The 18,413-nt window shown below is 34.1% G+C and overlaps 2 protein-coding genes across 8 annotated transcripts; one reads left to right on the top strand and one right to left on the bottom strand.

Annotated features, from left to right (window-relative positions):
• The first annotated feature begins 2,046 nt into the window (after window positions 1-2,046).
• Window positions 2,047-4,808, top strand: LOC18102383 (formin-like protein 4). Its single transcript, XM_006378140.3, has 2 exons — window positions 2,047-3,247; window positions 3,343-4,808. The coding sequence occupies exons 1-2, from the start codon at window positions 2,202-2,204 to the stop codon at window positions 4,664-4,666; spliced, it is 2,370 nt and encodes a 789-aa protein (XP_006378202.3). The 5' UTR covers window positions 2,047-2,201; the 3' UTR covers window positions 4,667-4,808.
• A 2,149-nt stretch (window positions 4,809-6,957) lies between these two features.
• LOC18102384 (protein WVD2-like 7) lies at window positions 6,958-12,790 on the bottom strand. 7 transcript variants are annotated; one of them, XM_024611036.2, is made up of 10 exons: window positions 12,534-12,782; window positions 12,304-12,354; window positions 11,994-12,103; window positions 10,974-11,777; window positions 10,424-10,834; window positions 10,254-10,318; window positions 9,189-9,285; window positions 8,984-9,052; window positions 8,590-8,700; window positions 6,958-7,470 (listed from the first exon to the last, which is right to left on the bottom strand). In XM_024611036.2, the coding sequence occupies exons 3-10, from the start codon at window positions 12,033-12,035 to the stop codon at window positions 7,444-7,446; spliced, it is 1,626 nt and encodes a 541-aa protein (XP_024466804.1). In that variant the 5' UTR covers window positions 12,036-12,103; window positions 12,304-12,354; window positions 12,534-12,782; the 3' UTR covers window positions 6,958-7,443. The 7 variants fall into 7 exon arrangements, 6 of the variants coding, with proteins under 6 accessions (XP_024466804.1, XP_024466806.1, XP_024466805.1 ...); XM_024611038.2 differs by lacking the exon at window positions 12,304-12,354 and having other exon boundaries at window positions 12,634-12,790; XM_024611037.2 differs by lacking the exon at window positions 12,304-12,354.
• Window positions 12,791-18,413: the final 5,623 nt, after the last annotated feature.

Raw genomic sequence — 18,413 nt, forward strand, 5'->3', positions numbered from 1 at the left:
AATTATGCAATACAAACACAATACCAAACAAAAATAATTTTAAAATTTAAAATATTTCTAAATAGTCAAGATTAAATAGATCTTTAACTTAAAGTAATTCAACTTAAACAAAATATCAAAATGTTATGAAAGTAAAATGTTTTAACACAAATATTTTAAATATAAAGTTAGGTCAATGTTATCAAGGCTAATGGAATCTAAAGCATCCATTGTTTTGCTCAAATTCCTACAAAGTATAAACATGAAAAAAACAACATGAATATAAACCATATATATTAGTGATAAATCTAATTTTAAAAAATTAATATCATTATTAATGAAAATAGTAATAATAATTTTCAATATTATTATTAATATCATTGTTATTGAAAATAGTAATGAAAAAGAGTTTTTTTTATACTTGGGTGCTTTAATTAATGAAATTGAACAAGGTTCAATTTGATTCAATGACTTTTCAAGAGCGGAATGGAACATGTGGAATGAAACCGGAACGTTCCGGCCGAAATTTAGCCGAAAAATCCAGAACGGACCGAGATTTAAAATGAGATAAAAATTGTTCCGTTTTGTTCTGTTTTTTGAATTGATATGAAATGTTTTGGTCATTTCGGATGAAATGGAACGGAATTGACAACCTTGGTATGAACATGCACCTCTTACATAACTATTTTTTCAAGGAAATATTTTTCTTTTCCATGAAATAAGTATGAAATAAGTTCAAGGATTGGCACATAATTACACCAAGTCATGGGTGAAAAAGGAAAAGCATGGCCCAAGGAAAAAAAAAAACCCGGCTTGATAATGCAATTTGGCCTATAAAGTGAACCGATTAGTCAACAGGATGCACCACCTTTGCTGCGACCTAATCAATTGACCGAATATAAAAAGTCAGACACTCGATAGGGTCAGCAAGAGCAATTCTCAACCACCACACGACACGCCCGTTAACTTCAACAACATTGGTCGAGACTCGAGGAGATCATTCGGTGAGCCACTCCCATTCATTTTCAAAAATAAATGCTTTTGGGTCCATAAAATTAATGAGATCACGCCTAATTCACTTGACTTGGGCTCCAGCTTTGACAAGAGTTAGGCTCGCCCCTCCACATCTTCGTTCTAGACATCTTACAAACCCTAATTAAGAACACTAATGATTAGAAGATTGACATTTGGAAACCACAAATCCTTTTCGTTATGTTTAAGACTGAGAAAGAAATAATACCCATATGAATTCCTTGCAGGTGCAAGGCAACAACCACTCGGCCCTGACATGGTAAGCCCTTGCCAAGTCATAACCACCGCCCACACACCACAGGCTCGATTAAATTACTATTATCATCCATTGATTTAATTAGTCGGTAATTAAACCAAGTCAGTTTCCTTTTTCTTGTTCTCTTCTTAATGGTGGTTTGGTCAAATTGCCAAATAGCCTGGCAAATCGGTGAGTTAATTGTAACTTAGTCTCCCTTGTTTAACAAAATTATTTTTAGTCCTCGTAGTCTTAAGAGATGTTATTTAATCCTTGTAGTCTTACATTTGTTACAAACTTACTCTCTTTGCCAATTCTATATTAAAAAATAATTATAAGAAAAGAGAAGCAGATAAAATCATAATATTTGACTATGAATGAATGTATTATTAGAATAATGAAAGAACTAATATAATGACTTTACTCTATTGTTATTTGCCGATGATGAATGAATGTATTATTAGAATAAATGTTTTTTAACCACTATTGAAGATGGAAAACAAGGATTTTTAATTATTTTTAAGTATGTATTTGATAATATGATGCATGTTATTTTCATAAAAGTATTTTTTAATTGAAAGCGTATTAAAATGATTTTTTTATTTTTTTATCAACATATCAAATTCATCGAAAAATATTAATTTAATATTTTTTTTATATGAAAAACACTTGAAAACTAAGTGAGTTTGAACAGTAAAAATAAATACGCCCTAACCATGAGGACTAATTAATTAGTTATTATAATATACAAGGACTAAGTTATAATTAACACAAATAAGAAAGTAGTGTCAACTTACCAAAAGGAAGTGGGATCAAACACTCTTTGAAACTTTCAAGGCGAACAAACCCAAAAGTACAAGACAAGGGATCATCAATATCCATCCGTTGCAATTCTCAAGCTCAAAGAGAAAAGAAGAAGAAAATCTTCTGCAATTCTCCAACGATTTCCATTTTCATGGCTGTCATTAAACAGCCATGGCTTGTTCTCCATCTAATGTTTTTCCTCTCTGTCATCCCTTTCTCTTCTTCCCAATCCATTTCCCCTCAAAATATTGAGACTTTCTATCCATTTCCGATTCCATCTCCTGCCCCACCGCTTCCATCTCCTGCCCCACCGCCAAAACCCTCTACTTCTCCGAACCCTACTATATTGAGTCCATCAGCGTCAGGTCCTTTGCCTTCGTCTTCATCGAACAGAAACGTTGTCAAGGCAGTAGCTGCAACTGCTGCGAGCACCTTTGTCGTTGCTACTTTGCTTTTTTTCTTGATCCAAAGGTTCGTAATCCTTCCTCGAAGGAAAAGTAATGGACATGGTACTGGTTCTAGAGGAGGTCAGGCAGTGGTGCCTCTGCCTCTGCCTCCTAGTCAATTTTCTCGAATCGAAGGGAATGTTAAAGGATTGGTTGTTGATGAGAATGGATTGGATGTGCTGTACTGGAGAAAACTTGAAGAAGAAGATAAGAAAAACAGTTTTGTCAGAGAAGAACGCAGGAGGAATTCTAAGTCTGAGCCTATACAAGAAATTCCATTGCTTCGAGGAAAATCTTCAACTTCTGAGAAAAAAGTTGTGCCAGAAACAACAATTCCTACTGTCAGCCATCAATTTGTCAAGGCCATTGAAAAACAAATTTTAACAAGTCAACCATCAAATTCAAATCTTCCCCTTACCCTGTCTCCAGCGCCGCCGCCGCCACTACAATCTTCAATGGCAATTCCAAACAAGCAAGTTCCTGCACCGCCTCCACCTCCTACAATCCCAGCAAAGAAAAATCAGCCGCCGCCGCCTCCACCACCACCCAAGGCAGCATCTTCAAATCTTCCTCCATTGCAAAAAGGGAACCCAAGTAAAGGTGAATCAGGGGAGTCTTCAACTGGACAAGGCAGTACTACAGCAGCAGCTGGGAATGGCCAGGTAAAACTGAAGCCGTTGCACTGGGATAAGGTGAACACGAATGCTGGCCAGTCCATGGTGTGGGACAAAATCGATGGTGGCTCTTTTAGGTAACTGTGATTCATCTTTTTGTTCGAATAAGATTATACTAATGAAGTAGTTCGATATCCTATTCTATGGATTCTCAAAATTTTCAATGTTTCAGGGTTGATGATAATCTTATGGAAGCCCTCTTCGGATTCGTAGCCACCAACAGGAAATCCCCAAAAAGTGAGAGCAACTCGAGCAATTCAAATAATCTTATTTCCAGTTCATCAGCACAAATTGTTATTCTTGATGCCCGAAAATCCCAGAACATGGCAATTGTTCTCAAGTCTCTGGCCATCTCTCGCAGTGAGCTCCTTGATGCATTGACTAATGGCCAAGGTCTAAGTGTAGATACTCTTGAAAAGCTTATGAGAATTGCTCCAACCAAAGAGGAAGAATCCCAAATCCTTGAATTCGGGGGAGACACTACTAGACTGGCTGATGCTGAGTCCTTCTTCTACCATCTTCTGAAAGCTGTTCCAACAGCATTTAGTCGTATTAATGCCATGCTTTTCAGATCAACTTATGATGCAGAGATTCTTCACTTCAAGGAATCTTTACAAATACTTGAATCAGGATGCAAGGAACTTCGAAATCGAGGACTCTTTATCAAACTTCTGGAAGCAATTCTCAAGGCTGGTAATCGCATGAACGCTGGAACTTCTAGAGGAAATGCGCAAGCTTTCAAACTAACTTCACTAGGAAAGCTATCTGATGTTAAAAGCATGGATGGAAAAACTACTTTACTTCACTTTGTCGTGGAAGAAGTAGTCCGAACTGAAGGAAAACGTTGCGTTCTTAATCGAAATCGTAGCTTGAGTCGAAACAGCAGCCAAAGAAGCAACAGCAGTGTGATTTCTGAGGATTCAGCGTCAAAAGGAGAGAGAGAGAAGGAATATATGATGCTGGGATTACCTGCGGTAGGAGGGCTCAGCATTGAATTCTCTAATGTTAAGAAAGCAGCCCAAATAGATTATGATACCTTTGCTGCTACTTGCTCAGCTCTCGCAACAGGTGCAAGAGAAGTTAGGGCATTTATGTCACAATGTGCTGCTGCTAACGGAGAAGGGGGGTTTGTAAGGGAAATGAAAGGTTTTCTTGAAGCAGCTGAGGAAGAACTAAAGGGTTTGACTCAAGAGCAGACGAGGGTGATGGATCTTGTAAAGAAAACAACAGAATATTACCATGCAGGAGCTTCGAAAGATCAAGAAGCACACGCACTTCAACTATTTTCCATCATTAAAGACTTTCTATGTATGGTTGACCAGGTCTGTATTGAAATTACTCGAAATCTGCAAAGAAGGAAAACATCATCAAGAAGTGTTGAATCCTCCCCCAAGTCACCAGCATCAAGGATCCCAGTAAGGTTCCCAAACTTGCCCCAACACTTTATGAAAGAAAAATCTATGAACTGTTCTAGCGAATCGGATTCAGATTTTTGAAGGATGTCTATCAATTATCATGGAAGGGAATGGGCCAATGTATATAGTTGTTAAAACATTCCCGCATTTATAGAGGTGAATATTTTTGGATTCTTTGAATTGTTTTGCAGGAATGTAAATAAACTCTCTTTTTTTTTTTGTATCATGGTTTAAATTTGTCAATTTCAAGTGAAAGTGTAAATGCTTTTTAACTGATGCCATAAGAAATTGATCAAGATGGTCATAGGTAAATTCAAGCTACTCCAGGCATATATACTTAAAAGGTGCAAACTAGATGTGAAGTACACTATGCTTTTGTATGATAGATAATTTATACAGAGAAGTTCTTGTATGGAAACGGAATCATGAGCAAACAACAGTGCAGTTCTTTTTGGTTATAGATATCAACTAGATTATTGATAATCGGCACGGTGCGAGTGAGGTCAAAATTTGTTTTAATGTTTTTTGAAAATTCATTCAATATAATTTGGTTAACTTTGTAGGTATAAAAATAATTCAAAATATCATATTTTTCTAATATTAAAATAACATACTGGATTGACTAAGTTAATATGTTAAATTTGTGATTCGGGTTATGAGACTATGATAATCCTATAAAAAACAAATCAAAATAAATTATGAAAGCTAATTCTCAATTAATCACGTGCTAGAGGAAAAGTTTTTTTTAAAAAAATCAATTAAAAAAGATCTAAAAAAATGAATTGGAATAACCTGTCAAACCCGTAACCCGGATAAAAAAAAAAAGAGATAACCCTATTAAAAGCAAATCGAAATAAATTACAAAGTCTAATTCTTAATAAGCTCAATGTTGAAGGATGAGATTAAAAACAAAAATATAAAAATAACTCAAGTCAATTAGCTTAACCCATGATCTAGATCATGAAATGGAGATAACCTTATAGAAAAAAAAAAGACCCGTCAAATCCACGACTTTGGTCATGAGACTGAGATAACCTCATAGAGAGCAAATCAAAATAAATTATGAAGTTCAATCTCTAATCAATTCTGTCGGATCCAATGTTGAACGATAAAATTTGTAAAAATATTAATTAAAAAAATAACACAAAATGAGTTAAGTCGGTCCAGGTTAACCCGTTAAGCACATGAAATTAGAATAACATAATAAAAAGAAAACTAAAATAAATCATGAAGCTTAATTCCTAATAAAAAAAATAATAATGAAAATAGGAAAAAAGTCAATTAAAAAAACATTGAGTCAACTGGGTTAACCCGCTAAATCCACGACTCGGGTTATGAGACGAGGATAGCCCAATAAAAAAGAAAATCCAATGTTGAAAGACTCGTGACCCAGGTCATGAGACTGAGTTAACCTTTAAAAAAAACAACTCGATTTACCTGAAGTTAAAATATCAAAAATACACCCTTAATCATGAGACTAACATAACTTCATAGAACACAAATAAAAAAAAAATTACGAAGCTCAAACCCCAACCGATCCAATATTAAATGATAAAATTAAAAAAATTCAATTAAAAAAAATAAGAAAACAACTTGAGTCAACTCAGGTTAACCTGTTAAGCACTATTCCCGAGTCATGAGGCTAAAATAACCTAATAGAAAATAAACAAAATAAATTATGAAACTTAATTTCTAATTAACTTAATGTTAAAGGATGAAATTAAAAAATAATTAATTAAAAAAATTGAACCAATCAAGTTAACCTATCAAATCTGCAATCCGTGTTGTTGTGAGAGTATAATAACTTAATATAAAAAATTAATATAAAAAAAAATTATTAAAAAAAAAACACTTCTGCAAATAAGGTAAAAGTATCGTTTTCCACTTTGAATTGCCAAGTTTTGTATAATAATAATAATAATAATTCCATGCTGCAATTGTGCGAGAAACACACCACAGTATGCCTAGGGCATGTTTGGCAGTTTGAATAGAAAATAGGAAGTATATAGGAGCGTCAATTTCGATTATTGCCTTTGCCCTTGGCTGGAGGAGATTTTCCTTCTTTGACTTGATGAATCCTAGAAATTGAAAGCTTAGAAATAATTTCAGTCGCTCGCAATGCAAGAATTTTATAGTATAGGCTATACTCTATAGGCTGGTTGATGTGGCTAAAATCTACTTCTTGCCCATGTGGAAGAAGATTTGCAAGAAGAAGATTTTTGTTCTCTCCCATTAAATGATGCTGCAGGCTGCCAGTAGGAAACATGATTAAGCTTTCCTATACTCCTATCCTAATTACCAAGACAACAATTTCCTTCACGCTCATTGAAGTTCAAGCCCGACACAAGCAAGATTGAACCTCACACTGTGAAAATTCGAAGGACAAGATAAATAGAAGATACATCTTCACAAAAGCAGAACATGGTGCCATAACAAATACATGTAACAGTATATATCTAAACTATTCAAGGCCTCTATGCATATCCCTAACGATTTGATACTTCTGATCTCACACAGTAATGCATGCATGCCTAGAGCTAATGCGTGAAGAACATGGCAGTCCTCACCTCTTTGTGTTTTCTGTCACAAATAATTTCCCATCTATTCTAGACAACATGATTAATGAAATCTGGTTTCTCTGGTTGCAATTCCAACATACAGAAAGCAACTGAGCTTGCCATTTGCCGAGTGATACTCTCATGACAGGTTCCTTGCTAGAAAGCAACTCCACTCCAACTGTACAGTCCTCATCTAGAAATATATGCATGCAGCCTCCAATGTGAATGGGCCACCCTTGCTCACTGTTTCTTTCAGAGAAAGTTTCATTATATCACATTCCTGATGGATGATGTGTATCTCTATATCCGAAGCGTCTTGGAACCCTCCTGCATACATCATGACAATAAGTCTATCAGTTCTCACATTCATTTACATGTTTTGAACCCTCAGGTCTAGTGTGTTTACTGGTTTTCTTTTTTTGTGTGCGCGCAACCCATCCCTTTCTTTCCCCGAATCCTCAAGAAAAAACCCATCGAGCAGGGATTATGAGTTTATGACATGATTTAGAAGGAAATTAGGGGACAATGACTTAAAGTTAAAAACATAGTGTTTGAGCATTTTTGCATGCTCCTTCAGTCTCAGGATAATTTAGCAAAACAATTTTTTTTTTTCAATTCATTGCTCTATTTCCCCAGAATTCATAAATTGGATTCTCCTGAATATAGACGGATAGGGTTTAGAAGCTTAAATCAAATGCACATTTAAATTCACATGCTACTGGAATTTTGATATGCAACATAAAAAGATGCATTTCACTTGTCAAATGCCATGTAGTGTTGACAGTGACAGGTCATCCATCATGTTCCCTGTGACCCATTTGAGTGATGGCAAATTGACAGACAATAAGCCTAATTGTAAGCAAGGCAACAATAGGCCTCTCAAAGTCATCCAGCCTCACCAGACTCGATAAACACTAAAAAGTTGGTGGGGGTGGAGAAAGACAACGACAACAAATATTATTTGACCATTTAGAAATTTTAATATTGTTTAGTTTTTCTAGATTTTTATATTTTTAGGAATATCAGTATTTATTATTTAGTAGTTGGAGTAGAAATTTAGTTTATTCTAGTTTCCTTTCCCAATTACCACTATTTAATAGGTTTTTCTATTTTATCTGGTTTGGTGTCCATAAACAAGCACCCTACCTAGACATTGAAAAAAATGATGGAAGTTTTCTCAATGATTGGTTCAATAGTTTTGTGGACTTGTCTGAACTACCAATGGTAGTTGACTATTAATATCCAAATTTTAATCTCCACAAAGCACTGAAATAGGGGGAGAGAATAAATATAGATGTTTTCTAACATTAAGCACTTACCAACATATAGACAGAGATTAAAAAGGGAAAGCCAAAGGCAAAGACCTGGCCATATACCTCAAAGTAGTGTATAATGTTTCAAATTGTTTTCCATCCCATGTAGATCATAAGCTGGAACAGTACATACCTTATCTAATGGGCTTTTAGATGCCTTCTGTCCTCTATAAAAACCTGGCATGGGCGTGGCTTTGAAGTTCAAGCTCCGTCTTGGCTTTTTAATCTCTGCCTCTCTTTCCTCCTGTACCAAGCATATAGCATGACAGTCATTCGGATGGAACAGTAGAACTGTATTGTTTTAATGATCCAATGGAGCTAATCTTTTGGGAGCACTATCATCCAAGAAACCATTAGAAGGAAAAACAAAACGTGCATTGGTATACATACATGCACACAAGCTCACAGAAACACACTTGGCTGCATTCTTCTTTTAAATTATATTGATTTGTTTTTTGTTTTTTGTTCATTGTCACATCACAGCAATTTGATACTAACAACAAAAATGAGGATATTTGGAAATCTACCTTTGATTTTGTTCCAAGGCGCCTGCTCTCTGCCTCAGTCTTGGATTTTTCTTCCAGTTTCTTAGAAAACTGAAATTTATTTTAAAAGAGATCTTAAATTTAGTGGCTAACAGAAAACAGCATTGCATGCTCAAAATGTAAAAAAGCTTTTCCTAAAAGAATTGTGTCCAATGGAGAGAGAAGGGTAGCAGTGAAATGGTTATACCTCTTTCCTTCTCTCTGCTCTCTCATCACTTTTCAAGACAGAAGAAGATGGGGCCAGCTTAGCAGTTCTCCTATCCACCCCGCCAGATTTGAAAGACCTATCACAACATCAATCCAACACTGAACTTTCCATATAAGGTGGTAAATCTTTTAGGTGTTTGCACAAAAGCAGCTTAGTAGAAGCAAAAGACATCATTGTTTCAAAGACATCATTGTTTCAAAGTTCTTCATGATGTTACTCTATAAATCATAGATATGAACGTTAAACTAGATATCAATCTCACAGACAAATTACAGAAAGTGTTCGCAAATTAGCGTAAGCTGCAAATTCTGTGATGTTAGAAAGACGAGACAAATTATAAATAAACGCCACATATGGAAGGCAAAATAGATAAGCTTCAGTATGGACACATTTGTTAAAATTAGCCTGGTTGTTAAAGTCGCTTTATATGGTATCAAGCAACCTGGAATCGAATCCCACTCACACCTGTGATGGGAGAGATTAAGGGAGGGAGAGGGATAACTGCCATTGTGTAGCTGAAAAGTCAACAGGCCTTCCTATGAACCAAAAAAAAAGTAGCACCAACCAGAGAGCAAGACTATGATAGAGTTGTTGAGATTTTATGATTATAAAAGCTCAACATTGGATCTACATATATTTAAAACTGCCGAATCAGAAATGATGTGCATGATAGAAATAAAGTAAGAAGAGGACCAAAGGAATGGAAGTTTGGATTGACCAACAAGGTAATTTGCAGGTGATGACTATTTTACCAGATAATACAAATTAACAAATGTATTTCAAAGAAAAGAGTTTAATTTGGCTCCAATCACCAATCATAGCTTTCACATTCTCCATTATCTGCCCTGTTTATTCTTAGAGAAAATAAATTAAATTTCAAAGCTAAATCCAGACATCCAACAGATGGAATTGAAAATGTTTGCACATGATTGTCAGTATGCAAGTATCATTTCAACAACAAAACTATTGCACAAGTTGCACACATGCATACATGCAATGATAAATACATTCATCAGAATACAAAGTAGACAATTTGAAAATTACCCTATATTCTCTTTCCGTGGTGTCATAGAAGTGGAAACCTTAACACCTATCTCTTTTGCAGGCATCTGCTCAAGAAAATTGAAAATATGAGATTCAACAAGCCAAAAATATTTTTTTGGGAAGTAAAATGATTTTAAAGGTCATGTCATAAGCCTAATCAGAGGACAAACCTGCTTTGCTCCAATAGATCTCTCTTCAGCAGAAGATTTCAACTGGCTGAAATTGTTTTGGAATGTCTTAAATGCTCTTTTGACAATGTCCTTATCCCCCATTTTCTCCATAATAAATGATTTTCTAGTAGTTGTAAGAGGAACTGTCTCAGAATTTGGAGAATCCATGCTCAGAGACATGTGCAAGGATTTAGGGTTCACTTTCTTGTTCCCTCCAACAGGAGTATTTTTGCTCCTTGGTAAAGATGAACCGTTAACTTTCTTTATGGAAGATTGTGACGCAGACAGTGAACTAGAAGTTGACGCAGGCTTTGAGAACTTCAGAGAGGAGATTTGGGGCCGTTTAGTTATAGGTGGTTCTGGTTTCTTCTTCGCCATTGCTAAATCTCTAACCTTGCTCATTGGAGAAATCTAAAGTAACAATATAGTAAAACAGATGAGCCACAACGCTAATAAAAAACCAAAGTTGCAATAAGTGTATAAAAAGCTGTCAGAATTTAGCTTTTTTTCCCCTATGGAAATGACTAGGTTCGATAGCATAATAGTTCACCTTTGGAGATTCCTTCCGATGATCTAACTTCACTTTTTCCTCTTTGATCATTAGGATGCTTTCCATCTCTTTCTCTAAGTTCTTTGGCAATTCTCTCATGTCTTGAGACCCAGTTTCCTCCTTTTTCATTAAAGCCACTTCTTCCAGCTTGGCTGACACAGGGGTATCTAATTCGCTATCCTGCTCTTCCTTCACTCTCCCATTCAATGGGACTTGACCTTGTACATCAATTGCAGCATCTTCATAAGGCTCATTCAATGAGGCTTGACCATGTACAGAAAATGCAGCGTCTTCATAAGGATCGTTCGATGAGGCTTGACCGTGTGCATCAACTGCAGTGTCTTCATAAGGCTTATTCGTTGAGGCTTGACCGTGTGCATCAATTGCAGCATCTTCAGTAGGCTTGTCTATATGGCCACCATCCCACTCATTATCGAATTTGCTTTCCGGCCTAATACCTTCAGAAGAAGTTTGGCCATTGGACGCATCAAAGTCTGAATCCATCTGACTAGTCTTAACTATTAGATCTCCACTGTTTTGATTGTTTGCCCTCGATAAATCATGTTCGATTTGCTTCTCCTGATCTAGTAGCTCAGCCTTTCTAGCAGCAATCTTTTTGTAATGAGCCTCAAAGTAAGCCCTTTTCTCAGCTACAGATCCAGGAGTGGCACACTTCTCAACTTCCTCCAAGTACTTATTTTGTGAGAAGGATGACCATTTATCCCAAGACAGAGAATCATTCTCAAATCTACCAAATGAAACCGACGCTTGAAGAGCAGGATCCGAGGCAACTGTCCCTCCTATCTTTTATGTCATCACAAAAAAACAAAATTCAAGCAAGAAACAGAATGACAGCTCATAACTACACAAAACCAGAAAGCATGGGAATTTTTGCAAGCATGGACTGGAAATTAATCAGGAATCCATAATAAAAGAAAATAAATTCAAGAAGACAATCACGACAACTAAATTCTTAACAAATGGGGCACATTTAACAGATCAAGGGACAAGTGAGTGTACCTTATCTTCATAACTTGAGGCAGCAACTAATGATTCACCCATGTCTACAAAGCACGAGTCCAGAGCTGAATGAATGACCACACTAAGACACAAACAGCTAGCCCTTTGGCCTGTAATAGCAATGGCATGCCATCAATTCATTGAAGCACAATAAAAAAAGGCTAAGAACAAGCTGTTGACAATGGATCAAGACAAGAAGAAGAAAGAAAACAAGGAACAAAGAGAAAGTAGAGAATCGAGAAGTGTTTCAAAGTTCCATTCTTTTTTTCTATTTTAGCAAATGGGCTTTTTAGTTGTCTTAGCACCTCACCTTTTTCACTGTAATGAGATCCTTGTCAGTTTCTGGTACTTGTGGAAGCTACTAATAACCCAATAATCAGACAGAAAGCAATTACATAAAGAAAGTTAAAAAGTGTTACAAAAAGTTGGGATTTTTTTTCCTGTTTCGAGTACTAGAGATTGGGGACAAAAAAGAGAGAGTTGGAACAGTTAAAAGGAAGGTTGAGTGGTTATGCAAAAAGAGAGATTGAAAGATCTTACAAGGTTGAGCTCAATTACGATGGATTCAATTCAACCAAAGGAAAGAAAAGCACGCAAGCCCATTGATTGCACAAATATTGTTAGTTATTCTTCTCCATACCTATGGATATGATATGTCTTGGTCTGAGTCAAGAAAGGCCAAAGTAGTAAAACTAATGAGATGAAGCGTGAAAACAAGATGGGAGGAGGTCCACCATGGAAGAAAAGTTGAGAGTGGTAGTGAAGAGGAGAGAGTAAAGCAAGTTATGGTAGACAGGTCTCTGAATTTAATATCCCGCCAGCCCTTGTGGACCCTTGGATTGAATCTGTTGAACTGAAAAGATTTAATCTAGAGTTTGTTTACTGTGAACATGTCCTGGAGGATAGAAGGCATGGATAATATATATTAAGAATAAAATATATTTTTTATATTTTATTTATTTTTAATTAAATAAAATACAAAGATAATAATTATTTTTTATATCAAATATAATTTTATCTCAATCTTTTATTTTATTTTGTATTTTTTTGTGTGTTTATTGTCTCTTTCTTTTTTTATTTGAGTATAATAACCAAATGGTACTTGATCTCTTTTTAGAGTTTAGATCATAATTATTAAACCTAGCAAGGCTTATCAGGTCGATACATAACCTAGTTGACTTGACTTTTAACCTTAGTTGAGTTTTTTTTTATATAAAAAAATCAATTAAAAATTTATTTTTCAACCCAACAAGTCAAATCATGATCCAATTAATTTAATCAAAGCTGGATTTAACTTTTTTAAAAGATTTTTTTAAATGATGTTTTTCTAACTTTTCTTAAAAAAATGAAAAGATAATGTTTTTGCAAACCCCGAGCTTAAAAATCAGTAAATCAATGTTAGGGTAATTCTTAATTGAAAAATGATATATTAGAAGAAAATATTTTTTGATTTGGTAAATTAACTTAAATTTTGGATGAGGTAAAGTGATAAATTAGTATGTAAAATGTCAACCTAGTGAAGAGTCGTGTAAATTCTCTAATCAAGTAAAATAACTACATTAAAGAAATTTTTTTATAAATTGAGGTGAAAATAATTAGACAATGATAATGATAACAACAACAAGTGGAATTCTAAATAAAATAATGTATAATTTTATACGTGAAAAACATTGATCACCAGTATAAGCCCAACGTATAATTGTATTATTTTGACTAACAGTTGTGAAAAATCTGATGAAGATTTTATTATGATGATGGATGGGAGTCTCCAATGAATTAGTTTAAAAATCTTGATGATTTAAGTAAATAAAATAGTACGCAAATTCGAATTTTGGTGTAGAGTTACTAATTGTTTAGTTTTATGATATCAAACATAACTCTCAATCTGATCATTGGACAGACTAAAATTCTACAAGAAGTCTCTGATATATTTTTCTATTTTGGGTTAAAATTTAAGGTTAATTAGAATTCGAGAAGGCCTTACATGAGTGATGATGGTTGGACAACAAATATAGAAAATAACACATAAATTCAATGAGTGATGATGGTTGGACAATAAATATAGAAAATAACACATAAATTCATTAATAGCATTGTTATAATTTAATAAAAAACTTCTCCCCTGGTACCATTTTGGCCAAAAGCTCTTTTAAAGGAGGAAGAGCTTGATTTTTCTCATTTTCTTAAAAAAATTAAATGGCGGTCTCCAAAATTATAAATGTTGAGAGGGTTTAAGGGTGTTTCTACTAAGAAAAACAAATCATGAGGAAGATTATAAAAAGAGAAAACATGATGGGAGGGTAAAGAAATTTGAGAAATGAAGCTTTGAATGAAGAGGGAGAGCAAATAACTGGTGGAGGAATTGAGAAGAACTCATTCAATTGAGTTATTCTAGCAAAGATAAATGACTTTTTCTTACTTAAATCCGTGTTATATCTTTTGTTTTTTATATCAAATGTAAAAATATAATAGATCAAAATGAAACAGGTCAGGAAGTTGGCAAGTCAAATATACACATGATTTAAATCCATGTTATATCTTGTTTTATAAGGAAGGGAAGGAAACCCTTGATTTTTAGAAATTCTAGGGATTGTAGAAAAATTTTAGGGAAATGATTTTTGGATAGTTATTGGTTTATTTGGTATGAAATGAATAAGGGGTATGATAAAGTTAAAAGAAAAATTGAATGAAAACAAGGACAAATGGCTTGTCATGTGGCCGACCATGATAGGGTTTTTGCAAAAGATAAAAATCTTACTTGATTTTAAGTTAATTCACATTCATTAATTGTGTAAATATGAGGAATGAGGTCTTGGTTATATAGATAGTGATGTGTTGGTGATAGGAAAGTAATTAATCAAACTTGATTTAATTATGGGATTAATTGTATTGATGATAAATGGATGCTTGAAATTGTTAAACTATAGACAAATTGAAAGAATGGAGGCATAAATTTTGGGTTTCAAACCCTTTTATGTATCTGATTGTTGCAGGGTGACGTCGAATGACGTCGTTAGCCTCCTTAGAGGTATTGAGAAAGAAAAGATTTTTGAGTTTAATCATAAAATTATGATTAAGGTTTAGAAGTCGTCACCTAGTATCATGATTACTAGGAAACCTATGGTGTGCTAGAGTTCGGGTAAGAGATCGGTTGTGCAAGGGGAAGACGCATCATCCCTAGTGCAACCTATCCGAGGTAATCTGTATTGTTGCTTGGTTGTTTTTCTAAGTCAAGTTTTTATTCGTTAGTTTTTTCTAAGGTCTAAGGTAGATCTCCTATCATGAGAGAGTCTCTACCTTATTGAGTTAAATCCTAACTGCTCTAAAGTCTAAATTTTAGCATTGCATTTATTTATTTATATTTTTTGTTTTTTCATCTTTAATATCTGTGGATATATTTTACTGTGTAGTTTTACACCTTCAAGTATTAGAATCTACAACTAAACCCTAACACTTTAAATATAAAGTGAACAAAATGATTGGTGAAGGGTTTTTGATATTTTGACCATACCCTAATGCATAACCATAAACTAGTTACGATATCCATTTTTTTTAAAAGAAAGTATGATGAAAATGTTGTGATTTTATCTTTTAGAAAATATATTTAGAAAACTTTTAGGATTTGGTCATATGCACGAAAACAGAACATTTTGGTTTTTCGAAATGAAAATTTAATTTTTGATTTTTTTTTATTTTTCGAAGAAAACTGAGTATTTTTAATACTGGCTCTATATCTTACAGTATAAGACTACAACCCGGTATTATGAAAAATTGTTGAAAAAATACGCGAGGGACCCATAAATATTTTAAAACGTCCTTTGAAAAATTTGAAGTTTTTTTTAAAATATTATTGTATTATTATATTATTAAATTATTATTTAATATATTTGGCATGGAATCCATCCCTATTTATAGGGGGTTGAAGAGGGACACTTTGTTTTTAATGGTGCCAAATCTTGACCTTCGATTCAGCCCCAAAGGATCCCAGCTATTAGTCCAAAATGTGCATCATGAACTATCAAATTTGACAGTTGAAGGCTGTCTGAGTTGATCTCTTTAGGTCAGCACCACGATCGTTGTGGTGTCAATCGATTAGAAATGACCATACCGGAGTGCACTCAGATGTTAGGTGATCATTTTCGTGTCAAACTTGGTGGAGAGATGAAGCATTAAATGCCCCTGAAAAGTAGCTCCCTGAACAGTCTTTTTAGTAAAAATAAAAAAAAAGGCGAACAGTAACCAACACAATGTTGTTTTGATAAAGTTCAATTTAGTCCTTTGATTTGTGATTTTTCTCAATTACACCCTTGATTGGCTTTAAACTTTTAGTTTTATGCAATTTTGCCTCTAATGAACTTTAATTTTAGCCCAAGATTTCAGCATATTTTTCATTTTGGTCCTTAGTCTTGAATTTATGCAAATTGACATTCAATTGATCATTAAACTTTCAATTTTCTTCAATTTCACCCTTGATTTCATTCAATTTTGTCCTCATAGTTTGACACCTTTTATATAAAGGTTCTTGGCTTTGAATTTCTTTAATTTATTCCTTAATTGATCTTAAAACTTTAATTTTCTTGCGATTTTACCCTGATTTGAACCAATTAACTTCATAAAAACTAAATCAGGCACTCTAAAATTTCAATCTTCTCAATTAAGCTCAAATTAGGCTTCCAAACTTAAGTTTTCACCAATTAAACACTGAATAAAATTAATTTGACCAATTTAAAGTATAATTAAGTCCTTGCACCTATTAAATCATTTAATTCGACCAAAATTAATTCTTAAACATAATTAAATTCTCAATTTGATTCATGATTAAATCAAATTGGCCTATTAAAAATCTAATTATATCCCTAGCCTTAATTTTTATGTAGATTCATCCAAATCTTTTAAATTGACTTGGAATCTATATTATTTCTCCAGTTTAGTACAAAAAGGCTACGATTAGGCTCCTAATCTGTCAAACAAAAATTTAGCTTAATTTTTTTATATATTTGGAATCCTCTTCAACCTACTTTTTTCCAAAATGCCAGTCTTTTTGTTGTTATTATTTATTATTTATTTTTATATTAAAAAGAAAAAAGGGTAAATTTTGGGGAATAACCCAAAAAAAGGTTATAATAGTTACCCCCTCTTTACAATGTTTATAACAAAAAGTTTCGTGAGAGACTTTAGACAGTAAGCTTTGTAAAGAAGAAAAAAAAGGAATGAGATAACAGATTCATCATATCAAGAAATGGTCAATCATTCTGAAAATATTTGAAGTGAGGGTTTAAAAACACACTTAAAGGGAAAAGAGATTGGGTTTGAAAGAGGGCTTGAAGGCACACTCAAAGAAAAAGAAACAGGGTTAGAAATCGCACTATCTAAGAGACGAGGGCATAAAGGCGCGCTGAAGAAGAGATGAGGTATAAAGATAGGGCTAGAAAGCGTACTACCTAAGAGACGAGGGCACAAAGGTGCACTTAAGAAGAGATGAGGTATACATATAGGGTTAGATAACACATTATCAGAGGGATGCGAGCTCAAAAATGCATTTAAAGGAAAATAGGTAGGGCAAGAAAGCGCAATATCTAAGAGACGAGGGCTCGAAGACGCACTCAAAGAAAAAAAGATAGGACAAAAAAGCGTATTATCTAAGAGACAAGGGCTCAAAGGCGCACTAAAAGGAAAAGAGATAGGGCTAGAAAGCGCACTATCTGAGTTGAGGGCTCGAATGTGCTCTCAAAAAAGCTAGAAATAAGGCTAGAAAGGGCTTTATCTAAGATGGTTGAGGGTTCAAAAGCGCACTAAAAAAGATAGGGTTGGTAAAAGACAAACCCATCAATGATGTTTTCCTTAGTTTCTCAACAAGGACTCAAGTGCAATGCATTATGATGCATGTATACTTACTTGAGAAATATAGGTCCTTTTTTCATGGACTTCCTTTTTTGGAGTCAGATCTCTATTAATTAGCTTCAGTGGCCTTTTGTTTCCGCTTACTTGAGTCATCACTTATGCTTTTGACCTCTAGAAATAATAGATCTTTAGATTGTATCTTCATGCCCCTTACTTAAAGACCTTTATCTTTAGTTTTGTTCAACATTCTTTGTCTTTTTAAAAAGGGAATTTTAGAGCTAATCCTATTATGTCCATTGGATTACTCCAGCTTGATCATGTCATCAAGTGTTCTGGGTTTTTTCTAGGGATGATGTCATCCATAAAGGGGTTGGTTATTTACAAGGATTGTTTTCTCAAAAATTTTTGAAACTTCAAAGCCATTACAAGTACAAAAACCATTTTGACATTGGTTTAAAGCAAACTTTTTCTAAAAAGAATTAAAGTTATCCCTATTTTCAGGTCTTTGAGAAATTTCATGTTCTTTTGGTGAAAATATGAAGTGATGTTTATTTCACGTCCTGTTGGTCAAGACGATTC

This window comes from Populus trichocarpa, chromosome 10 (genome assembly GCF_000002775.5).
Source record: "Populus trichocarpa isolate Nisqually-1 chromosome 10, P.trichocarpa_v4.1, whole genome shotgun sequence".
NCBI classification, from domain to species: domain Eukaryota; kingdom Viridiplantae; phylum Streptophyta; class Magnoliopsida; order Malpighiales; family Salicaceae; genus Populus; species Populus trichocarpa.